We start from the raw sequence: 25611 nt of genomic DNA on the forward strand, positions 1-25611 counted from the left end.
TGCAGTTTTCCCATGTCCAGTTTTCCCAACGCTGTTTATTGAAGAAACTGTCTCTTCCCCATTTTATTTTCTTGCCTCTTTTGTTGTAGATTGATTGACCATGTATGGTTTATTTCTAAGCTGTCTATTCTGTTCCATTGATCTTTTTGTCTGTTTTTATGCCAATATCATCTGTTTTGATTTTTATAGCTTTGTAGTATAGTTTGAAATCTGGGAGCATGAAATCTCCAGCTTTGTTCCTTTTTTTTTTTTAATTAGTTTTTATTAACATTCTTTTTTTGAGAGAGAGAGGGAGACACAGAATTCGAAGCAGACTCCAGGCTCTGAGCTGTCAGCACAGAGCCCAACGCGGAGCTCAAACCCATGAACCGCAGGATTATGACCTGAGCTGAAGTCAGATGCTCAACGACTGAGCCACCCAGGAGCCCCTCTGCTTTGTTCTTTCTCAAGATTGCTTTGGCAATTGGAAGATCATTTGTAGTTCTATAGAAATTTTAGGATTATTTTTGTATGAAAAATGCTATTGGAATTTTGATAGGGATTGCATTGAATTTATAGATTGCTTTGGATAATAGAGACATTGTAACAATATTAATTCCTCCAACCCATGAGCATAGTGTATCTTTCCGTTTATTTGTGTCATCTTCAGTTTCCTTTTATCAGTGTCTTCTAGTTTTCTAAGCACAGATCTTTTACTCCTTGGTTAAATTTATTCCTAGGTATTTTCTTCTTTTTAATGCAATTGTAAATGGGATTATTAATTTATCTTTCTAATAATTTGTATTCATGTCTGGAAAGCCAACAGATTTCTGTATATTAATTTTGTATCCTGCATCTTGACTGAATTCATTTATTAGTTGTAATAGTTTTTTGGTGGAGTCTTTAGGGTATTCAATATGTAATATCAAGTCATCTGCAAATAGTGACCATTTTTTATTTCTTCCTTACCAACTTGGGTGTCTTCTGTTTCTTTTCTGATTATTGTGGCTAGGATTTGCAGTACTGTGTTGAATAAAAGGCTAGCATAGGCATCCTTGTCTTGTTCCTCACATTAGAGGAAAAGCTTTCAGATTTTCACTGTTAAGTATGATGTTAGTTGTGGGATTATAATATATGGCCTTCATTATGTTGAGGTACATTCCCTTTATAACCATTCTGTTGAGTTTTTTTTTTTTTATCATGATGAATGTTGATTTTTATCAAATGGTTTTTCTGTATCTATTGAGGTGATCATATGATTTTTATCTTTCATTTTGTTAATGTGCTGTACTGCACTCGTTAATTTGTAGCTGTTGAACCATTCTTGTATCCCCTGAATAAATCCCACTTGATCATGGTGTACGATTCTTTTAATGTATTGTTGAATTTCGTTTTTGCTAATACTTTGTTGACAATTTTTGCACCTGTGTTCCTAAGGCATATTGGCCTGAGTTTTCTTTTTTTTTTTTTTTTTTTTGTAGTTTTGATAAGGCAGTGCTGGACTTGAAGAATGAATTTGGAAGTTTTTCTTTCTGTTTTATTTTTTAGAATGGTTTCAGAAGGATAGATATTAACTTTTTAAATGTTGGGTAGAGTTCGCTTGTGAAGTCATCCGGTCCTGGGCTTTTGTTTGTTTGGAGTTTTTTGATTGCCAGTTGAAATGAATAGTAATCAGTCTGTTCAGATTTTCTATTTCTTCCTGAGTTAGTCTTAGAAGAGTGTATGTTTCTAGGAATTTATCCATTTCTTCTAGGTTGTGCAGTTTGACAGCCTATAATTGTTCTAGTAATCTCATAATCCTTTGTATTTCTATGGTATTTGTTGTAACTTCTCTTTCTGATTGTATTTCTTTGACATCTTCCTCATTTTTTCTTGATTAATGTGGCAAAGGCTTTATCAATTTTGTTTACCTTTTAAAAAAATAGCTCTGAGTTTCATTAATCTTTTCTGTTGTTATTTTATTTTTATATACTTCATTTATTTTTACAGTTGACTCTTGAACAGAGGGGGGCAGTTGAAGTCCTGACATCCCTCCGTGCAGTTGGAAATCTCCCTATAACTTTTGATTTCCCAAAAATGTAACTACCAAACTAGAAAAAGAAAGTGTTGTTAAGAAAATTATAAGAGAGGGGCACCTGGCACCTGAGTCTCTCAGTTGGTTAAGCATCTGACTTCAGCTCATGTCATGATTTCATGGCTTGTGGGTTCGAGTCCCGCATCGGGTTCTGTCCTGACAGGTTGGAGCCTGGAGCCTGCTTCAGATTCTGTGTCTCCCTCTCTCTGCCCCTCCCATGCTTGTACTCTGTCTTTCTCACTCAAAAAGTAAATAAACACTTAAAAACATTTATAAGAGGAAATACATATACAATACTGTGCTGGACATATTGAAAAAAAATCCACATAAAAGTAGACGTGCACTGTTCAAACCCATGTTCTTCAAGAGTCAGCTGTATTTTTTTTTCTACCATGGGCTTTGTTTTTCCTTATTTTATTTCCTTTAGGTGTAAGATTATATTGTTTATTTGAGATTTTTCTTGTTTCCTGAGATAGGCCTATATTGCTATAAACTTGCCTCTTAGAACTGCTTTTTCTTTGCCCCATATATTTTGGAATATTTTGTTTTCATTCTCATTCATCACAGTGTATTTTTTGATTTCTCTTTGACCCATTGGTTGTTCAGTACCATGTTGTTTAGCCTCCGTATGTTTGTGGTTTTTTCTACTTTTTTTTCTTGTAATTGATTTCGCGTTTCATACTGTTGTGGTTAGAAAAGATGCTTGATATGATTTCAGTCTCCTTATATTTGAGAGAAATTTTGTGGCTTAATGTGGTGTTCTGGAAAATGTTCCATAGACACTTGAAAAGAATATGAATTCTGTTTATGGATGGAATACTCTATATGTATCTGTTAAGTCCATCTGGCTTAATGTGTCATTTACTGTTTCCTCATTGATTTGCTGTCTGACTGATCTATTGATGTAAATGGGTGTTAAAGTCCCCTACTGTTGTGTTACTGTACAATTTCTCCTTTTATATATGTTATTTCCTTTTTTATATCTGTTAATATTTGCTTTATATATTTAGGTGCTCTTTGAAATGTTAATTACTGTCAGCTACTCAGCTATTCTTTTGTATGTTTGTTGTGTACCATTTATACAAATACACAGTTTATTATTATTTTTTAAAGTTTATTTATTTTGGGGCGCCTGGGTGGCTCAGTTGGTTAAGTGTCCAACTTCAGCTCAGGTAGTAATCTCCCGACTTGTGGGTTTGAGCCCCGTGTCGGGCTCTGTGCTGACAGCTCAGAGTCTGGAGCCTGCTTTGGATTCTGTCTCCCTCTCTCCCTGCAGTGTGAGCACAGAGCCCGATGTGGGGCTTGAATCCATGAACCGTGAGACTATGACCTTAGCTGAAGTCGGACACTTAACCCTCTGAGACACCCAGGCACCTCTAAATTACACAGTTTAGATAAAAAACATAAAATGTCACTGTAATCCCACCATTTAAGGATTTTAGCCTCAAGTTTTAGCCTAAGTCCTAGAGAAGAGGTTGGCAAACTATGGCCCAATAGCATAAACTGGCCTGAGGCCTGTTTTTGATGTGAGCTAGGAGTGGTTTTTACATTTGTAAGGAGTTAGAAATAAATTTTATTTATTTTTATTTATTTATTTTTTTAAACAATTTTTTTAATGTTTTATTTATTTTTGAGACAGAGACAGAGCGTGAGCAGGGGAGGGGCAGAGAGAGAGCGAGTCACAGAATCCGAAGCAGGCTCCAGGCTCTGAGCTGTCAGCACAGAGCCCGACACGGGGCTCGAACTCACGGACCGTGAGATCATGACCTGGGCCGAAGTCGGACGCTTAACCGACTGAGCCACCCAGGCGCCCCTAGAAATAAATTTTAAATGGACTATTTTGTGATTGTTGGTTCATAAGCTCCTTAGGAGCTTCCTGGTTGTTCTGAAACCTGACATGGTTCTTGGACAGCTGGGAGAGACTTGAAGAAAGAGGCAAGCCGTTCTGGATGGGTAGGTAGCAGGTTTAATAAACAAGGGAACTCACTAGGCTTATCTTGAGAAGCCGCAGGACAGATCTCCACACCTGCCTGCCAAATCTTAAAAGTTTCAATAGGGGCCTTAACTGGGTTCAATCACATATACTCCTCAGATGGTCTTAACACCGTATCACTATCTCAAGGGTTTGTCTTTAGGGCAACTTCTGGGAGGGGGGGGAAGCAATTCGAATGCACACTGCAAGGGTGGGAGAGGGTGAGGAGCCTCCTGTTGCCAAGAGTCCAGCTCACGGGACTTAAAATTCATCTTTTTATGTCTGCTTAGTCTTTCAAGGTATGCATGAGGTACTTTTGTGTATTTAAATAACTCTCTTTTGTTAGATGTTTTGGTTTCTTTTCCATTTTTTTAAACTATTACAATACTTAGGACAGCTTTTCTATTCAGAATTTTGTCAGTATCAGATTATTTCTATAGGATAAATTTTTAGAAGTGAAATTGCTAGTATGTACATATTGTCAGGTTGCCCATCAGACATATTGGACAACCTATGCCTCTGCCAATATTGGGTTGTCTCCTTTTTCTTTTTTTTTTTTTTTTTTTTTATTTATTTTTGGGACAGAGAGAGACAGAGCATGAACGGGGGAGGGGCAGAGAGAGAGGGAGACACAGAATCGGAAACAGGCTCCAGGCTCCGAGCCATCAGCCCAGAGCCTGACGCGGGGCTCGAACTCACGGACCGCGAGATCGTGACCTGGCTGAAGTCGGACGCTTAACCGACTGCGCCACCCAGGCGCCCCGGGTTGTCTCCTTTTTCATCTTTGCCAATTTGTTAGGGAAAAAGATATTTTAGTTAAGGTTTATTTGATTATTAGGTCATTAACATTTTTTCATGTTGATTGTCCGTTTGTATTTCCACTTATAAAATGCTTACTCATGTCCTTTTCCTATTTTTCCATTAGTCTTCTGATCTTTTACTTGTTGATTTACAAACACTATATATACATTTGGGATAGTAATCACTTGTTATATGCAAGTTGCAGATACGTGTCTTTTTTTTTTTTTTATGGGCCTTTTTTTTTTTTGGTCTATTTATTTTAAGACAGTGAGAGAGAGGGGGAGGGGCAGAGAGAGAATTCCAAGCGGGCTTCACACTGTCAGTGCAGAGCCCAGTGTGGAGTTCAAACTCACAAACCATGAGATCATGACCTCAGCTGAGATCAAGAGTCAGATGCTTAACTGACTGAGCCACCCAGGTGCCCCAAGGTAAGATATCTCTTTATCCCAGTCCGTTTCGGTACTGATAGGAAGTACAGCCTATAGTGAAATTATTTATTTATTTATTTTTTAAAAGTTTATTTATTAGAGAAAGAGCATGAGCAAGGGAGGGGCAGAGAGGGAGAGAGAATTCCAAGCAGGGGCTTGAACCCACAAACCATGAGATCATGACCTGAGCTGAAACCAAGAGTCAGATGCTTAACTGACTGAGCCACTCAGTCATCCCTATAGTGAAGGTTTTTAAGATGAATGTGGAAAAATATCCTGAAATAACAAGCAGTGATTGCATAGATATTACTGCTTGGGATGAAATTAAAACTTATTTTTGTTTTAGTTAGTTGATTTAAACTAATATCTATTTTACCATTATTGCTATACTTTTTAAAAAAAGATTTTAAGTAATTAAAAAAAAAAAATCTGTGTCTCCCTCTCTCTGACCCTCCCCTGTTCATGCTCTGTCTCTCCCTGTCTCAAAAATAAATAAAATGTTAAAAAAAAAAAATTAAAAAAAAAAAAAAGATTTTAAGTAATCTCTACATCCAATGTGGGATGTGAACCTACAACCTCAAGATCAAGAGTCCTATGCTCTACTGACTGAGCCAGCCAGATGCCCCTGTATGTTTTTTTTTAATTTTTTTTTAATGGAATCACACACACAAAAAGGAATCACAGGTATATGGTAGTTTGCAACTTCTTTCATGTATTTTTATTATGAACATTTTTGTATATAACTTTTTGTTTTAATGGCCATAAACTTAGAGTGGATATATTGAATTTATTCTGTTGATGGACATTGAGTTTGCTTCTAAATTTTCTCTTTTTACACTAATGCTCAGTAAATACCTTCTCCAGTTTTATAAACTAATAATGTTTATTTACAAAGGTCTAATTTACTGAGTTTTGCCCCTCAGGCAATTTTTTATACACATAATATGCAGGGGGCAGTAATTATTACACAACTTAAGAAAATCACCTTTAAAAAATTTTTTTATTAAAAAAAAATTTTTTTAATGTTTATTTATTTTTGAGAGACAGAGACAGAGTTCGATCAGGGGAAGGGCAGAGAGAGAGGGAGGCACAGAATCTGAAGCAGGCTCCAGGCTCTGAGCTGTCAGCAGAGTCTGATGCGGGGCTTGAATTCATTAACTGTGAGATCATGACCTGAGCCGAAGTTGGACCTTTAACTGACTGAGCCACCCAGGTGCCCCTGAACAGTTTTTTCAAAAGATTGTTTTTAAATTGATGCCAGAAGGGGTGCCTGGGTGGCTCAGTCGGTTGAGCATCCGACTTTGGCTCAGGTCATCATCTCACAGTTCCTGGGTTCGAGCCCTGCATTGGGCTTTCTGCTGTCTGCTTGGAGCCAGCTTTAGATCCTCTGTCTCCCTCCCTCTCTGCACCTCCCCCGGTCCCTCCCTCCCTCTTTCCCTCCCTCCCTCCCTCTCCCTCTCAAAAATAAATAAATATTACAAAATAAAATGAAATTGATGCCATAGTACTTAATTCATTTGCATGGGAGTGCTTAAAATAAAAATAGTTCAAGAAGAAGATATGTAATTATGTCATTCATTATAGTTATATTTCAGAGATCCTCATATGAAAATAGTGCACTCTTAGTTCAAATGAATATATAAGACTACTCTAATCTCTTTTATTATTTATTTATTTAATTTTTTTAATGTTTATTTTTGAGAGAGACAGAGTGCGAGCAGGGAGGGGTAGAGAGAGAAGGAAACACAGGATCTGAAGCAGGCTCCAGGCTCTGAGCTGTCAGCACAGAGCCTGATGTGGGGCTCGAACTCACAAACCGTGAGATCATGACCTGAGCCAAAGTTGGACGCTTAACAACTGAGCCACCCAGGATCCCCCTCTAATCTCTTTTATATCAGAAAAGTTGACCTCTAAAAATGTTACAGAAAATGCCCTTCAGAAATGTAATTTCGTATATAAAATCTGTTTCCTTAAAAGAAATATCATCAAGTTGTAATTTGTCTTATTAAACTTTTTATCTGAACAGGTTTTTTTTTTTTTTTTTTTTTTTTGGTTGTTGAGAGATGTAGTTTAGGTCATGAGATTTATTAATTTGTGGACTGAAACAAGTGTGACTTATACTTTAGATTCTGTGCTAGGCACTGGGAATATAGCAGTGTATTTAATTTTGGATGAACAGTGTAGAATATTAATCCTGAATAATTGCCATTAAATTGTACCCAAGGGTCAAATACTATATCATTATTTTATAGTATGGGAAAGTGTTCTGATTTAAAGTCTCAACCAGACTGAAGTATAGCAGTGGTCACTAGATTTTAATTTCAAGTTTAATTTCCAGAAAGTAGGGAGGGCATGGCATTGACATAGGATTGACAACTTTTCATTGTGATGAGTAAGGACATTTAAAAAAAAAAAAAAAATCAAGTAACATCCATCTGCTGTCCCCATATCCTAACAGAAAAGGCTTTTTTACACCGAAATGTAAGAAGGATATAGTCTCAAAATAAAGGACAGTAACTTCAAATTGAATAAGTTTTTTTTTTTTTGTTTGTTTTGTTTTAATACTTCATGGTCCTTATTTTTCTTTCGCATCATTGTTTGGCACTAGAATGTAGAGCGTCATTGGGGTGCATTGATTTATCTAATCTTTTAGTATTCTGAGAACAGGAAACCTTATTCTAATAAATTAACCAACTGAATAAGAATGTCCTTTTAATCATTTTAGACTCCTTCCACCTCTGCTATAAAATGGTCATACTCCTCTCTCATATTGTAAAGATAATTAAATGGCCATTCTCTTGAATAGTTCCCAAAGACCTTATAAAAATAAGCTCCAGTGTACTGTTGTAGCTTTTAACGTTTTTGGCATTTTAAATTTAATGACAACATAAATTAATAACAACTTTGCTATTATTACTAACAGGGTTATTGTGAAACTATTTACTGGTAATGAGTTTTTTTTATCATAACTATCTCAAAAGCATACACTGCATTTGTTGATGCAGTATTAGTGTTATCTTTGATTTGATTGCCATAAACTTTAATTGGTGTAACTGTACACTCTTATATATTTTCATAGTATTTGTAGAGGGAAGAGAAAGTCTGTTTTCAAGATTTATCTATTTTCATTTAGTCTTGTCTACTGCCCTGCCAATGACCTGTTCTCCTCCTCCCCCAAATAGTTTGCTATTTCTTATAGTCTATGTCAGAGTAGACTAGACTATAAGCTTATATCATCATCATAAAATTCTTGAAGTTAAATTATATATGTATTCATACAGAACCTAGAAAACAAAATGCAGTCTGATTCTTAGCCATCTTTTTTTAAGCCTTTTTTATTTTGAAGTATGACACACACAAAATGTAATATAAAATGCACAAACATGAATATATAACTCAATAAATTCTTACAAAGCAAATGTCCATGTAATCACCGCCCACATTAAGGAATAGAAAGTTGTATGCACTCTAGAAAGCTCCTTTATGCTCTCTACCAACTATTACCCACTCCCATCCAAAGGTAACCACCATTGTAACTTTTTACGTAGCTTTGTTTTGCCTTTATTATTTTCTTTTTTTTTTTTTTTAAAGATTTTAATTTTAAGTAATCTCTACTCTTTTTTTTAATGTTTTTATTTTTGGGAGAGAGAGAGAGAGAGAGAGAGAGAGAGAGAGACAGAGTACAAGCAGGGGAGGGACAGAGAGAGGGAGACATGATCCGCAAAGCAGGCTCCAGGCTCTGAGCTGTCAGCACAGGGCCCAACGCGGGGCTTGAACCTGTGAACCACTAGATCATGACCTGAGCTGAAGTTGGATGCTTAACCAATCGAGCCACCCAGGTGCCCCAGGTAATCTCTACACTTAACATGGGGCTCGAAGTTAGAATCCTGAGATCAAGTGTCATATGCGCTACTGACTGAGCCAGCCAGGTGCCTCCTTTTTATTATTATTTTTTAAAGTTTATTTATTTATTTGAGAGAGCATGAGCAGAGGAGGGGCAGAGAGAGAAGAGAAAATCCCAAGCAGGCTCTGAGCTGTGAAGCCTAACCTAGGACTCAAACTCACGAACTGTAAGATTATGACCTGAGCTGAAACCAAGAGTTGGATGCTTAACCAGCTGAGCCACCCAAGCGCCTCTCCCTTTACTATTATTATTTTTAGCACCTTTGTGATCCATAGTGATGTTTACTTTTTCATTCCTTATACTTGTTATAGGTGCCTTCTCTCAGTAAATTTCATCAGAAGTCCCTTTTATTTTTTTAATTTTTTTATTTTTCCCCAAGGAAATAACTACTGGCCTGGATATACTTCTCTGCCTTGACAGTTCTCTGATGCTTTCAAATAGATGATTTTTATATTTTGTCCAGTTTATTTATCCTCTTGGGAGGATGATTTGTCTGAAATTACCTAGTTCACCTATAAGTAGAAGCAAAATGCTTACATAATCTGTTCACATTTGAGATAATGTAGAAAAGATACTGGCTTGCATCTTAGATGTCCTTCGTTTAATATTTTAATATTAACTTAGCAACTGTTATATTCCGTATACTAAGTGCTGAGGTCACTGTGGTGAATAAGATAGTTTTTGGTGATTAAAGTGCTGTGGAGATAAGCAGTTTAGGTACATTGTTTTAATGTGGTATATAGGATAATATTTACAGGAGTACCCTAATCCTGGTCCATCAGGAAAAACTTTGGTCCATCAGGAAGAACCTCTTGGAGGAAGTGATAGCTAAGCTGAAATAAAGGACTAGTAGGACCTAGCTTGATACAGGGAAACTATAGGGAGGTGGAATACTGGATAAAAGAAAAGTCTACAGAGCCTGTTGAGTTTTTAGAATTATCTGTATGACCAGATCGAAGAGTAGAGTATGAAAGATACAGAGGATAGGAAAGTACAGAGACCAGATCATAAAGGACTTATTTCGTTATTGAGAATGAATAGAAAGGGGAGAGCAAAGTTGGTGGGGGGGACTATTAACTAGTAATAGTCTAGTTAATAGATTTTTATGATAGTGTAGGCTTTGGATAACTGGATTGGAATAGAATAGCAATGTAAATGGAATCTGATCTATTTAGGAGGAAACCTACATCTTGATTGTAGAAAATGAAAGAGAAAGAAGGAATGATTGACGATATGGGTGCCATTTTCTGAGGCAGTAGCAGATTTAGGAAGAAAATTAAGGAGCTTGGTTTTGGATCTTTGGTTTGAGAGCAGATGGGAGAAACCAGAAGGTGGCATGTGATTGAAGCTGACATAGGACAGGAAAGAGGATTTATCTATACAGAGTGGAGCTGATGTAATGAGACCTGTGAGTTGAGGGGGTGTAATCCTGAGCCCTTAGGTGGAAGGAGGGACAGGAGAGAATGGGGGACAGAATAGGTGTGGATGTAGGTAAGTGTATGGCATGTGGAGTGGCAAGATGTTGAGGGATTTCCTGTTAGATGATTTCTCTATTATTTGAAGTAGTGTGCTTCATTTTTGCTGAGAAATGATGGAGGAAGGGTTGGAGAGATTTGGATAGCATGGAGAATGCTTGAAAAAGCTGCTTGGGGAATGGAAGAGGGGGAAGAGTAAGAAAATATTTGCCTAGAATGCTAGACAGCAGTGAGGGCCCGTTTGATGTCAGAGGTAGCACATTTTTGTAGCAACATCAAAATGTGAGATTTCGTAATTTTTCTAAGGTCCAGTTGTAGGAAATGAAGCCTGTTGGATTAATCAAGTTGTGGTTTGTAGAAATAGAGCAGTAGAGTAAGGAGTTGAAAATACTGGCACAGAGTGGTTCAAGTGATTTTTGGCTGCATGGGGGTAGAAGAAAGTGAAGGTGGAAAGGGATTGGTTAGGTTGATGAAAATTGCAGGGAAGAATAGACCGAAGGTCTCAGTATGGACAGGGTAGATCAGAGGAGTATCTGAGGGAAAGCTAGAAGGTGAGATTCTTTTTTTCTAGATTTTTTTTTTTTTAAAGTTTATTTCATCTCTATAACCCAAGGTGGCGCTCGAACTCAACCCCTAGATGAAGAGTCACATGCTCTTCTGACCGAGCCAGCCAGGTGCTCCTAGATTTTGTTTTTAAATGAAAAGTAAACCATACAAAGAAAAGTCCACTTCTACCTGCTCTGGCCATTTTTAAGAGTTTGATGTGTATCTTTCTATAAATAAAAAGGTTGAGGCTTGGGGCATTTGGGTGGCTCAGTTGGTTGAGCATCTGACTTTAGCTCAGGTCATGATCTCACAGTTAGTGAGTTTGAGCCCTGCATCAGGCTTGCTGCTGTCAGCGCAGAGCCTGCTTCAGATCCTCTGTCTCCCCTTCTCTGCCCCTCCCTCACTTGGGCTCTCTCAAAAATAAACATTAAAAAAAAATGGTTGAAGATTTTTGTTTTTTACAGAAATAAGATCATACTTAACATATTCTCCCTAAAAAAACAAAACATTATTCTTGCTGTATCATGTATATTCCAGTGAGTCATTATATAGACTGTTACTTTTTTAAAAAAATTGAGAATAGTTAACACAACAATGTTACATTACTTTTAGGTGTACAACATAGTGATTCAATAAGTTTATACATTGTGTTATGCTCATCACAGGTGTAATTACCATCTGGACTTCACTCACTTAATAGATGCATAATATTTTCTAATATGAGTATATTGTAATTTAACAATTGTTTTATTGATGAACATTAAGGTTGATCCCAGTTTTGTGGTTAGAAAAAGCACTGTAGACAAAATCTTTACACATGTGTTATTACATACAATGCTTTTGAGAGAAATTCCTGAAAGTTGCATAAGTTGGTCAAAGGCTATGTATGTTTTTAAAGCTTTTATTTGAGGTATAACTTACATTAAGGAAAGTATGTAAGGATACATCTTGGTAAGTTTCTGTTGGTAGGTGGAGGAAGGACTACAAAGTATCCTCCAAACTGAGAAGACACTTAAGACTGAAAAGCACAACAGGCAACTCCATACAATTAACACAGAGTTTTATTCTGGGTAACTTACTGACGGTGTTGGTTGGATGATAATCTGGACATCTGTGCAGCTATTCCCTGAAAAGTCCGGATCTTAGCCTACAGATTTTTATAGAATGTGCAGGAGGGCATTTTAGTTTTAGTGAGATCAGAGGGCTTGCAGGCGTTTAATTGACAGCTAACCTTTAACAGACCTTGTGGTGCCATCTGTACTTCAGGAGAGGGAATGACTGTTACCTCTAACAGATTCATGGGAGGCCAAAGCAAGCCTCCTTGGCGGGCATTTCTGAGGGATGTATATTAATCTCCAAGGGGTCAGGAACACATAGCCCCAAGAGAGATCATTGAGCGGGCAGATATGAGCAAGATGAAAGACTAAAGGTAGAGTCAGTATTTTCAACTCTCCTACAGTTTCATAGAATAAACATACCTAAGTGTCTATGTTAAGAGATCAGAGTATTGCCAGCACCCTTAGAAATCCCTCTCAGACCTGCCAGTCAGGACCCCTGTCTTCAACAGCAAAACAACAAAACAAAACTTAAAAAAAAAAAAAAAAAAAAAAAAAAAAAACCTGATCTGTGATTAGCTTACTTTTAATTTTACCTGGTTTGGTTCTTTATATGAATGGGCTTACACAGTAGTCTCTGGGATGTGTCATGTCTGAATATTAAAATCACCTAGCACTGGCAAATAGAAGATACATTTATTGATTTACTAGTGCTCAGGGGGCCAAAATGCAGAGAAGTTGTTGATGAGGAATAGCTTTGATATAAAGCGAGAGAGTAAGCAAGGAGGAACCCTTTGAGAAGGCTTTGAAGCAGTATTATAAATAGGGAGAGCCCAGTGTCAGTTCAGGAAAGGAGGGGACATTTATCTTTAAGAAGCGTTCTAGAGAGCACAGTGGAGAGGCTTGGAGGAAAGGTTGGCAGTAGGAGGCTACCAACTGACTATGTGACCTCTTTCCTGTGTGTTTCCGTTTAACAAGGACCATTTCCTTTCTTGAAATTTCCTTTTTGTTTCTTTGCTGACAACACTTCTGTCATTATTTTTCTGCTACCCTTTGATCATTTTCCCCCCAGGGGTTTTTATTTTTTATGCTAGTTCCTTAAGTATTTCCTGGGGTTTCTATTCTGGCTTCTTTTCTTAGTCATTCACTCTTAGATTTCATCTCCTTTATCCAAGCCTGTGCTCTCCAATCCTTGGCTCAGATTGCAAAACATCTCTTCTTGGCAAAAATAATTTTAAAATATTAAAAAAAAATCCTTTCCATTTGAAAGATGAGCAAAAGATACTTTGGAGAAGATACCAAAATGCTCCCAAGACATGTAAAGAGCCCAGCAGAATGGCTAAAATTTAAAATACCAACAATACGAAGCAAGTATTGACAAAAATTGTAGCACAACTAGAACTCTCTCATTTACTTGCTTATGAGAGTGTCCTTTGGAAAGATGTTAGTTTCTGTTAAAGATGTAGCCATATATTTTATTTATACAGATCTTCCTGGACTGATGATGGAGTTCTGTCCCAGTAAGCCCATTATAAATTGAAGATACCATAAGTCTAAAATGCATTTAGTACACAGAACTTACTGAATGTCATAGCTTACCCTAGCCTACCTTAAATGTGATGAGAACACATTAGCCTACAGATGGGCAAAATCACCTAATACCATTCTAAAAGTGAAAAACAGAATGGTTGTATGGTTTCAGAATGGCTATAAGTCTATGAGTTGTTTACCCTGTGATCACGTGGCTGACTGGGAGCTGTAGTTGCTGTTGCCCAGCATCACGTGAGAGTATCGACCACATATCGAAAGCCCAGGAAAAGATAAAAATTCAGAATTTGAAATGTGTTTTCTACTGAATGTGTATTTGCTTTCACACTACTGTAAAGTCAAAAAATTATGAGTTGAACCATTTGTGAGTTGGGACTGTCTGTGTATCTTGTGATGTAGCAGTTTTACTTCTGAGCATATCCTCAAGAGAAATGAGTTTTTACGTGTACCTTTCTATGCTATGTGCAAGAATTATTTTAGCACCTTTATTTGTAATAGATAAAAAATGGAAACAACCCAAATATTCATGAACAGTAAATTGGGTAAGTAAATTGTGGTACAGTACATAACAGCAACGAAAAATAACTGATTTACAAAGGATGTGAATTAATCTCACAGACATTGTTAAATGAAAGAAGTCAGACACAAAAGAGTACATCGAGTGGGCAAAACTAATAAATGCCCATAAAAGTTAAAATAGTGGGAGAGGCGCCTGGGTGACTCAATCAGCTGGGCGTCTGACTCTTGATTTAGGCTCAGGTCATGATCTTGAGGTTTGTGAGACTGATGATCCCTGCGTTGGGCTCTGTGCTGACAAGGCAGAGCCTGCTTGGGTTTCTCTCTCTTCCTTGTGCATGCGAGTGGGGGAGGGACAGAGAGAGGGTGACACAGAATATGAAGCAGGCTCCAGACTCTGAGGTCTGAGCACAGAGCCCGATGCCAGGGCTTGAATCCATGAACCCCAAGATCATGACCTGAGCTGAAGTCAGACGCTTAACTGACTGAGGGACCCAGGCACCTCGTGTCTCTCTCAAAATAAGTAAACATTTTTTTAAAAGTCAGAATAGTGGTTAGAATGGGGGCTTTTGGGGTTCTGGGGCTCTTGATCTGAGTGGTGGCTACACAGGTCTATATATACATAAAAATTCATCAAGTTGGACACTTAAAATTTGTGTACTTTTCTGTGTAAGTTACATTTTAAAAAAGTGATAGGCTGGGTTGCTTGACTGACTCAGAAGAGTGTGCGACTCTTAATCTTGGTTATGAGTTTGAGCCCCACAAAGGGTGTAGAGATAACTTAAATAATAAAACTTTAATAGGATTTTTAAAAAGTTTACTTTGAGAGAGTGGATGCATGTGTGTGTGAGCTTGGGAGGGACAGAGAGAGGGAGAGGAAGAACCCCAAGCAGGCTCTGTGCTAACAGCAAGGCTCAATCTCATGAGCTATGAGATCATGACTTGAGCTGAAATCTAGTCTGACACTTTACTGACTGAGCCACCCACACGCCCCAATAAGTAAAACTTAAAAAAATTTCATCTTAGAGACATCTGGCTAGCTTAGTTGGTAGAGCATGTGACTCTTCATCTCAGGGTTGTGAGTTCAAACCCCACATTGGGCATGAGGCCTACTTAAAAAAAAAGGTCAAAAAATACTTATGTATATATAAAAGTGATAGGTTTTCAAATCTGACATAAAACCATCTTTTTTTCTCCCAGGTTTTTTTTTTTTTTTTTTTCTTCCAGCTTTGACATTATTTTTGGACCTTTGCTGTTTTTCTTCCCATTAACTCTCAGAGTATGACATTCTTACAAGCAGTAATAGTTATTGGTAACATTAAAATATATCTGTGTCTCTGTCTCACCAAAGTTCTAGTCATGACCATTTCACAGTTATCAATAAAGTATATATTTCTGCCAGTGCTTAGAATTATTACATACTTTCATCTGTCATTAGGACCTGGCTCTTTTCAGTTCATGTTTCACCCAATGTCTGATATATTTGTGGCACCTTTTATCTCCCCCTCCCCCAATTATTCATAAAGTTTTTTTCAAAGTGTAGACCATAAACTCTTTTTGTGGTCCGTAATGGGATGAGCTTGCATCAGAATGTAAATCAAATATATTACTAAGTCTACTTAGTAATACCAAGTACTTAGTAATAATAAGTACACCGAACTGTTTTGTTCAGCCATTTTGTTTGTTTTTAATTAAGACTGCTTTGATGAGGAAGCAGTACATTGACATAGTTTTGTTCAAACTCTGTTTCATTGGAGACCAACACTTTCAGCAGACTGGTTTAGGCTGTATGACGATTTAACAATTTAATTCTGTCAGACAGAGGGGCACCTGGGTGGTTCAGTCAGTTGATTATCAGACTCTGGATTTTGACTCAGGTCAAGATCCAAGAGTTGTAGGATCAAGCCTCATGCCAGCGTGGAGCCTGCTGAAGATTTTCTGTCTTCTTCTGCCCCTCTCCCCTACTCCTTTGGTCTCTCTGAAAAATTAATTCTATCAGATATATAGTATATTGATGGGGAAGAAGGAGGTGAGTGGCAGGGGTTATATAGTGCCAGAAGTGTGGAAGGACTTTTGTCATTTTTGACCCTGTAGCATCTGAATTCCTGTTCCATATTTCTGGAATTCCTTTATGGCTTTGGTAGGAGGCAGAATCTGTAACTATAGTCAGGTAGATTTGGCCAAGCAAATGCCATCAGTATGGACAGCAACTCAGGAGCCAGTGAGGCAGAAAAGTGAGAACTGGCAGACTGTTCTATTCTGGGAGGGCGGGGGTGGGGGGGGCAGTAGCAGTTGCAGTGATGTCTTCTCAGGACCAATTCTGCCCCAGTATTGGATGTCTTTCCTGGCTCTGTGTAGCCTATATATCAGTTATCAGCTATATACATTATTATCTACTATATATCTTTTCATAAAAATATTTTCTACTTAAATTACTCATAGTGGGTTTTTATTGCTTCCAACTAAGAAACCTGGCTGGAAAAAAAAAATCATTAAAAAAATACTGTGCTATTTATTTAAAGCTGATCACAACAAAATTTGTTTTCTCTTAAGTAAACTACATGCAAAGTTTTAAAATGTTTTAGACTAGACTTTGTGAGACATGTTGCAGACAGCAAAGATTCTAAACAATTATTTCATTTTAGTATTTGCATTTTAAAATTTTAGTGTGCTTATTGGGCCATGTGCTGCTATGTATGCCTGGAGTACTTGAAATGCAAATTTGGAGAGACTTTGCCATCTAAATGCTTGGCTGGATTAAGCGCCTAATTAGGATGGTTTTTCAACAGGTTGGAGTAAGCATGCAATCGGTGAGTGCTCCAAATTAATTTTTAAAATCCAGACACTTGTATGTTTTAAGATTTTTTTCTGAGAAAGTGAAATAAATCTATATATGACCAACATTTTAAATTCAGTATGTTTATTTTAGTCATAGAAGTGAATCTTTACCTAGCATCCTAAGTACTGGAGTAACATTCTGGGTTAAAATGAAAATTTTATTGAAATTTTATTGAAAATGTACCAATATTCATGTGACTGTTAAGAGCAATGCATTTGTTAGTGGTGAGGAAAGAAATACATACATACATATATGTGTGTGTGTGTGTATGTATATGTATATATATATATATATATATATATATATATATATCATTGAATAAAATATGTTTGACTAACACTTGACAACCCTGAATGTTGTGTGTAGAACTATTAATATTGAATGCTGTTATAATGTGGTTTATCATACAACTATTTAAAGTAAAAGGTAAGTCATGTCTCTGAAAATATAACAACTATAGATATGAAGAAAAAATTAGTATAATATTCTATGCCAAAGATGTTAGTTCTGATCTTGATTTTTGAAGTGTTTTCTACTGATACATATTTTTTATTTTTAGATCCAGTGTAAAGTTATTAGAGCAGTAGTTCTGCTAGGTGTATTTTGTGGAATATTTGTTTTTCATTTTCAAATTCAATGTTTTTCATCTGTAATGTGAAATTAAATTTTGTTTGTTAAAGATATAGGCAGGTTACATAAATTGATTATGGGTATACTTTTTAATACACTACTTTTGCTCCTGTTTTTATTTTGTGTCTTCTCATGTCTTATTAAGAGAAAGTTAAACTTTAAATCTCCCAACCCCTCAACATTACATCTATTTTCTTTGGAGATAAAAAGCAAAGAACCAAATAAAAATACCTTTTTAAATATCTGCATAATTTTAAGATTATTAGTTTGAGGATAAGCAGTAGGAAAATGGTTTGTGAAGTTAATACTATTTTCATCTTTTTCAGTTACATCTTTCTCTGTTTTGGACTTCACTTAAAGTAGCTATATACTGTGTTTCTCATTTGTTATTTACCACCATTTGGCTGTATAGAGTAGATTAACATTTCAGTACCAACAGCAAAATAATTTCTGTTGCTTTCAGAAAGATGGGAGGCTTTCGTAACTTATAATTCCCAAGAAGTCACGCTTTATAATTTATGTTTCTTATTTATTTCCAATTTTAGTAAGAATTACAGTTTAGTGGCGGGGTGCCAGACTGGCTCAGTCAGAAGAGCATACAGCTGTTGATCTCAGGGTCATGAGTTCAAGCACCACATTGGGCATAGAGATTACTTAAAAATAATATTTTTTTTAAAAAGTGTAATTTAGAGGAAAGATCTAGGTCCTTGATTCAAACAACTCTGGGTCTGAAATTGGTCTCTGCCAGTTACTTTCTTCATCTACAAATTACAGATAGGAACCACTACTCTAGAGTCAGCCTGTGGATTAAAGGACTGTATGTAAAACAGCTACTTCAGTGGCTTGTACGTACTATAGCTACATTCAGTAATGGTTAATTTTCCATAGTTTTGCTCTGTCACTCACCCCCATTCCTGGCCCAGGTCAGGTGAATGTGACTAATGCTGATGAAGCCAAAGTGTTTAGTTTCAGGAACAGATAACAAACAGACTTTCTTTAGCTCGTTCCTTTAATTTAGCTTTGTTCATTTGAGGGGTAAAATGTGTGCCTTTCATCAAAAAATGGACCAGGTAACAGAGCATTAACTTATTCCCTGTATTGTAATCACAGTTAAGGGCTCTTCCTATTAATAGTAACTGAACAAGATTTTATTTTCTAAATGTTTATTTTGAGAGAGAGAGAGAGAGAGAGTGAGTCAGTCAGTCCCTAGCAGGCTCTATGCTGTGAGTGCAGAGCCCGATGTGGGGCTTGATCTCACAAACCGTGAGATCATGACCTGAGCTGAAATCAAGAGTCAGTTGCTTAACTGACTGAGCCACCCTGGAGACCCCCAAAATTGTTTTTGTATGTAGTGTATAATCATCAGCTTTAATGAGTTAATTGAAAATCTATATAAAAACAAGTCTTTTTTCTAACATAAAGCAATTTGATCCTTGGGAGTTATTTAGTTTCTAAGATCTCTTAGTGTGCTGCCTAAGTGTAAGGAAGTGTATAGTCTACCAAGATTTTGCTTTTGGACATCTGAAAATAAAACTTTTTAGTGTCCTCTTTTAGTAATAAATACATATTTTCCCATTGGTTGGATAATGAACTTGATACTAATCAAAGTATTCTAAGAGCGGAAACTACCTTCATCTTTACATGTTTTATCTTCTTAAAAAGAAAAAAAGAAGCTTTGAGACTAGGGATTTGTTTTTGCCATTAGAACAACCGGTGATGATTAGCTCTTTGTATTTCACTGTACATATCAGCACCACTGTATGCAATGGCTATCACTGATTGATTTACTATACCTAGTTCTTTTGCATAAATTATGTACGTTCACCAAACATTTTTTGTTTTACAGGTATAACCACAGTTCTAGCAGATTACTGATTTGCATTAGTAATATATTTCCAGTAATAACTTAAGAATTATAACCTTGTTTTCCTTTTGTGCTGTGGAGGAAGAAGGTGAATGTGGCTAGGAGTTTAGAGTAAGGAAGAAGAGACTTGAGGAAAGTCTTATCTTTAATTGGGGATTTTGAAATTGTTCATCTCTACATCTTCTCCCCAATACACGCTTTGGATTTTCCACCGGCTCCCTTGGAGTTAAGGATTTGTACTTTGTTGGATCCTAGACTACTTGAAATTTTGATTAATGATACAGAATTTCTTCCAGAAAAATACTGTGTATGCACAAAATTTTGCATGTAATTTCAGGGATATGTGGCCCTCAGAATAATGACCTTTGTGTTAATATGAAATAGCTTATCTTGAGAAAAATCTGTTTGTTTAGAATTAAATTTGTACTTTTTCTACTAAATGCTACTTCTCAAATAGTAATATAGATTAAACTAGTCTATAACAGATGAATTACCACATAAAATTTGAGTACAGTCATCATGATGAGACAGATGATAGCTTCAGATTCCAAGCTCACACTTCAACACTTCTACAATAGCATTTCACAATGTTAAAAAAGAACAAATTGCTTTCTTGTTGTCATCCTCCTCCTTGCTGTCATCACTTTCAAACACTGTTGCTAAATGTTATGGACTGTCATTACTAGACCCAGACATGCAAACACACATGCACACAGATTCATGATTAGATTATTTGTCAGTAGTCATTATAAATAAAGCAAAGCAGAGCTTTTCTGTTTAATAACTATTTAATAATTTTCTAATGGAATTGAATTTTTATTTCTTAAATCAAAGTATCTAGCAGTGGCAGTTTTCTCCTTCCCCCTCTCTTACATCTGAAAAAATACTAATGGCAATTTATCTTTAGAGGAAGTCTTCCCTTCTCCAGTATACTGACAAGACAACAGTTCAGCCACCAGTTAGGGTAGGAGATACACTTGGGCCTTACAGTCTCCCAGTGCACAGATGGTGACTTTTCAGTACCATCTGTTCATTATTTCTTCACAGCCATTTACAATTTCTCCCACTCCATGAGGGCTGAATAGAAAAAATAAAGTAGGACCTAGTTTTAGAGTTCCTGAAAGTTAGCTGCTCTTTCCCCTCACTTTTTCCTACAGTTGAGTAAAGGTTTTATGACTCTTCTTCTTTCTCAATATTCCAGTCATTAGCTTACATAGATCCTTCTTCATATCTCTGGTGCTACGTGCCGTGCAATTCCCAGGTAACAGAAAAGCATTGTTAGTCTATTGCATATACTTGAAAAAAATCACATGAAGCGATCTGTTTTTATTTCCTTTAACTTTGTATAAAAATCCTGAGTAGTCTACTTAGTCCTTATAAGTAAAAGCTGAATCTCTGGCCACCTTCACTTGTAGAAGTCACCTGGTATTCTTTCCTCCTGATATTAAGCAGATGGGAAGATAATAGTTGAAACTTAGCCCTGAAGCGTGCATAGCAAGGAATGCTAAAAGTTGGCAGAAACATTAGTCCCTGACCTTGGCAAATCCTTTTCAAATTTTTCTTTGTGAGCTTTTTGTCCTCTTCATCTCCAGTTAAGATCTTGCTTACTGGAGGCGTGGGAGATTAACTTTAGACTCTTAATTGTCACATTGTGATGCATAAATAGTGTTCCACGGCCCTGGCATCATAGGAGAGTTTTGACTTGTGACTAAATACTAGATTCAAGAGGAGAATGATTGAATGGTATAGTTGCTATTGCCCTGTGGATTTCTTTTTATAAGATTAAGACCTATGAACATGTATAAGGTAGAGTTTGCTTAAATATGGTTTTAGAATTACTTGTCCATGAACTTATTTTTCCTTGGCCTCTTATGTTGAATTTGTAAAACTGTGATGCTTCCCATTTTTCTCTAGTCAGATATTTTTCTTCTCTTAGCCCTCTTGTGTTATTAACACTATTCGTATGATAATCCTCTGTATGATCATTGGTGTGAATGATTCGGATTCCTGAATTACAGGTAATTCTCTTCTAAGCTTCACAGTAGCTTCACCTCTTATATTCTTTATTTAATATTCATATTTCAATATCGATCTAGTCTTATCTTTCTACTGACCTATTTTCCAGTCTGTGCCATCTTTTCAGTTTATATTTCCAAAGCAAGAGTTACAGTTTTTACTGGTTGTGGTAGCCAGTGTAGGTTCTAATACTTTCTGGAACTCTCTCAGGTGATAGTGAAACTCTGAACATATTAGTGGTGAATTATATAAAAGCTGAGGCATATTCTGGAGGTATTATATATACCCCCCACGATCCTCACATTGAGTCATACTGTTATCTGTAATTGGATTTGGTTGCTAAAAATCTAAGAAGTCAGGTTACTTCTGTGCTCATTTTACAAGTTGTGCATGCTTTTAGAATGGTTTAAATGTCTAATTTGGGTTATGTGTTGGAGCCAGTGCTGTTTACTTTATTTTTTCCTTGGTCATATTGCATATGTTAAGGTGATTCCATTCTTTAAATTAGAATGGCCATGGAGTGACTTTAAAAAGGGGTCAGTGTCTGTTGCTCAGAATACATGCCAGCTGATTTGGTATTATTTAGTTTAAGGATATGATTGAATGTTAAAATTTAATGAATTAAGTATAATGATCATATCATTCTCATTCTTTTCTTTTTAAATTGCTTTTAATAGCATACCACCTGTCTTTGCCTCTCTGCCCAGGCTTTCGAGTATAGCACTCAAAACGGATAGTTTTTCTCTTTAAGGAAAAATGATATACTTGGGGAGAAGTTTCCAGGTACTTTATAATGATTTAACATTCTACATGTGTGTTTTTTTTGTTTGCTTTCTGCTTTGGGGGTTTGTTTTTGTTTTTGCATTAAGCATAGCATAATGTCCTGAGTGTATTGTGATTTCATGTGAGAAATTCTGCTCATTAGGGTCACTCACTACAAGCCCACCTAGTACCTTTGTGTAAATTGGGAAAAGACACCTTTTCCCTGGCAATAAGGCCTCACAAGAAGATGCAGTGTAGCTAAATTTTAGCCCACACTCCCCCTTGACCAGACATTCTTGTGTAGCAAAAAATGAAGCACCCTGAATGGTACAAATTCATATTCTGAACTTTGTACTGATTTGGATTTGTTTTGAAAAGTCCATTATAACAAACACTCACGGTTTTAAAAAAATGTATATGTATTTAAAATTCTAAAACTTTAAAAAATATAGCAGAGATGATAAAAATTGTTTCCTTTGCAGAATAGTATGAAAACATAGTGAAAATGCGAAGTTTTTACTCTAAATGTAATTCTGTTTTACAATTATTATTCTTCTGTATTTTTTATATAATGCCTTAAATTAAACCTTATTGTGTTAATTATAACCAGCTATATATATATTTTTTTTTTTAACTTTTACTTGAGAAATATTAGCTCATTTCCCATAACATTTAAAGCATTCTGATTCCATAATTAATGTGTGAATATTTTGTTAAATTAACTGTCCAGTGCTTTGTAGTAACAGTTTTATTACCTTTGTAATTAAACTTTGGTTTTTCCTATTTCCTCAGGTACTTTGGTCTGGGAAGCCGTATGGTTCATCTCGAAGTATCGTAAGGAAAATTGGTACTAATTTATCTCTGATCCAGTGTCCAAGAGTTCAGTTTCAGGTACTATATTTTATATGTTTCAAAACTTTATATTAATATGTGCATTAGAAATACAAGTAGGCAAGACAGCTTTAAAAGTATTTTAGAACCTTTCCCCCTTTGATGCTGCTACCAATAAAAGACAATAAAACTATAGTAAAGTCTTTCTGATTTTACTTCCTCTGTGAAGTGATTATTCAAGCTTTTTAAAGCTCTTTAAGACATTTATCCTTCTTAAGAATACATATACTAAGATTTAGAAGCATATCATAAGCCAAGTAGTTGTTAATTCCCAGGTGACCTTGGACATGGCCTTATGTAACTTTAGAGGGGCTTCAGGTTCCACCATTGTTTTCTTTAGTTATTATACCTTCTTATCTGGACAGCCACTCTGTTCCCCTAGTTTATTTTTAGATGTATCTGTGGATGCCTTGTAAGGTGCTTTCTCCATCCTAGGTTTAAAGCTTAGCATTAATTGTAGGAACCATTGCCTGGAAAACGACAGTGTCAAGACAAAGAGGTAATTGCGGTTCTCTGAATGAGATAACAGGGAAACCCTGAATTGGGAATACTTTAGAATGCTTAGGTCTTAGTAACCTCTGATAGCACCAAATTGAGAGCAACTCTACTCTTTGCTTGGAGACAAATTGTTATTTTCGTGATTTGGGCTTTGTTCCTTTTTGTTGTAATAGTGTTAGACATGTTCTTGTTTTTCAGTAATTCTTCACAACAGTAATACTACAAAACCTTTCAGTTTGACATTTAAGAATATAAAGTTCAGCAGATATCTACACCAGTTTTAAATAATAATGGATTAGCATGCGAAATGTGGAAGATGTATTTAATTCATAATCCAAAGCTCAGAAGTGCCCCCTGAAAGCTTATTTGATATTATGTCTTACTCATAAATCAGCACTCCTGGCAGATAGAGGTAAAAATCTGTTCGTAAGTAAGTGGTAGAAATTAGCATTTGTTCAGGTTGACGAACAAGGTTGTTCATTGTTGTGCTCATTCATAATCCTGCTTGCATATTGACTGGCAAAACTTTTGTGCATCAATCTAGAAATTGACAGATTGGAACTTTCCAAGAAGTAATTTTTTTTTTTCATCAATTTATAGGCTTTAAAAAAATAAAATGAAATCTCTGGTGGTAATTCTCAGGCACAATTTCTGAGAATTCAGTTAGACACAAATTGCTGATTGCTTCATTTGCCAACTTCCTTCAAATAACTGTTGTGTTAACTGAGGCTTATTAACTTTTTTCCGATTGCTCAGTTCTATTAAAATTTTATTTTTGTCCATTTATGTGTCTACTTAACCTAGTTGCAGGAGAACTTGGTACAGCATTTGTGTTCATGTAGCTAGAGATATATAGAAGGAGATGAAGATAATTTAGCATTTTTTAGTAACAACCCAAATCTGCCTTGATAGTTACTGGGCTGAAATTTCCCCCAGAGCCAAGTATAGTTTCTCGGAGAGATTCTTTTTCTCATTGTTATTAGTCGCTTAAAGGGTATGAGCAGGATTAAGAATACTAGATTTAGTACAGGAGCTGAATTTGAGTAAAGGTGGATAAACATAGGAGAATAAGATCAGAAATACTGGTGACCTACTTGAGAATATAATGGAAGACAGAAGACATTTGTTTATAATGAGATTTTAACTTCCAGGTGGTTTTATAGCATACTGAGTCTTTTTAAATTCAAGGTCAATATTAAAGTGAGTGTTTTATGTGCTAGTTAGATATTTTAAATCTGCTATTATTCCTTTGTATCCTCTATTATTTTTTAACTACATCTATCAGAAATGTAAAAATGTGGAATTTTAAAAACCATGCAATTTAGAGTAATAAAGTTGAAAATGCATTTTTGCTATTTTTCTGGCTCATTTGAGGATTTGATAGGGAATATATTTGGACTGTCTAGGAGCCCAGCATGAGTAAATTCTATAGAAAGTCTGGAACTGAGGACCACAGTTGGACCCCAGGAGAGTAGACACCATTTTAGGGCCATATTCAGGAGACAAAAATTGAAATGGATTAAACTTGAGAATAGGGCATTCCTGGGTCAATTCAGAAGCAGGAGTTAGGTAGTTAAAACCAGTCCCTCTGACGTTCTGGGTGATTTCAGTCTTTTGGAGGATTTGTCTGAAACTTAGCAATGTATATTCTTTACTTCCTATATTCCTGTTGACTTTGAGTTCCATTTCTTTTCTACCGCCCACACTCATAGGTAACACCTCGACTCTGTCACCCTCAAAACAATTTTACCTCTGAAATCTTAAAGTTCAGTATAGTTCCTTCCAGATCATACCATCTTTTCACTGTTACCAG

General features: G+C 36.2%; 1 protein-coding gene across 3 annotated transcripts in view; it reads left to right on the plus strand.

The window, feature by feature from the left end:
- MTFR1 (mitochondrial fission regulator 1) overlaps positions 1–25611 on the plus strand; it is a 62264-nt gene that overhangs the window by 5404 nt on the left and 31249 nt on the right. Inside the window, exons 1-3 of one of the 3 annotated variants that reach the window (XM_058699707.1) lie at positions 16997–17108; positions 22325–22430; positions 23202–23300. In XM_058699707.1, coding sequence (XP_058555690.1) covers positions 22404–22430; positions 23202–23300 — 126 coding nt within the window. In that variant the 5' untranslated portion in view covers positions 16997–17108; positions 22325–22403. Of the gene's footprint in view, positions 1–16965; positions 17109–21352; positions 21375–22324; positions 22431–23201; positions 23301–25611 lie in introns of those variants that run through there. The other 2 variants (XM_058699706.1, XM_058699708.1) reach the window with 2 other exon arrangements.

The sequence above is a fragment of the Neofelis nebulosa genome, chromosome 14, assembly GCF_028018385.1.
Source record: "Neofelis nebulosa isolate mNeoNeb1 chromosome 14, mNeoNeb1.pri, whole genome shotgun sequence".
In the NCBI taxonomy this organism is placed as follows: Eukaryota; Metazoa; Chordata; class Mammalia; order Carnivora; family Felidae; genus Neofelis; species Neofelis nebulosa.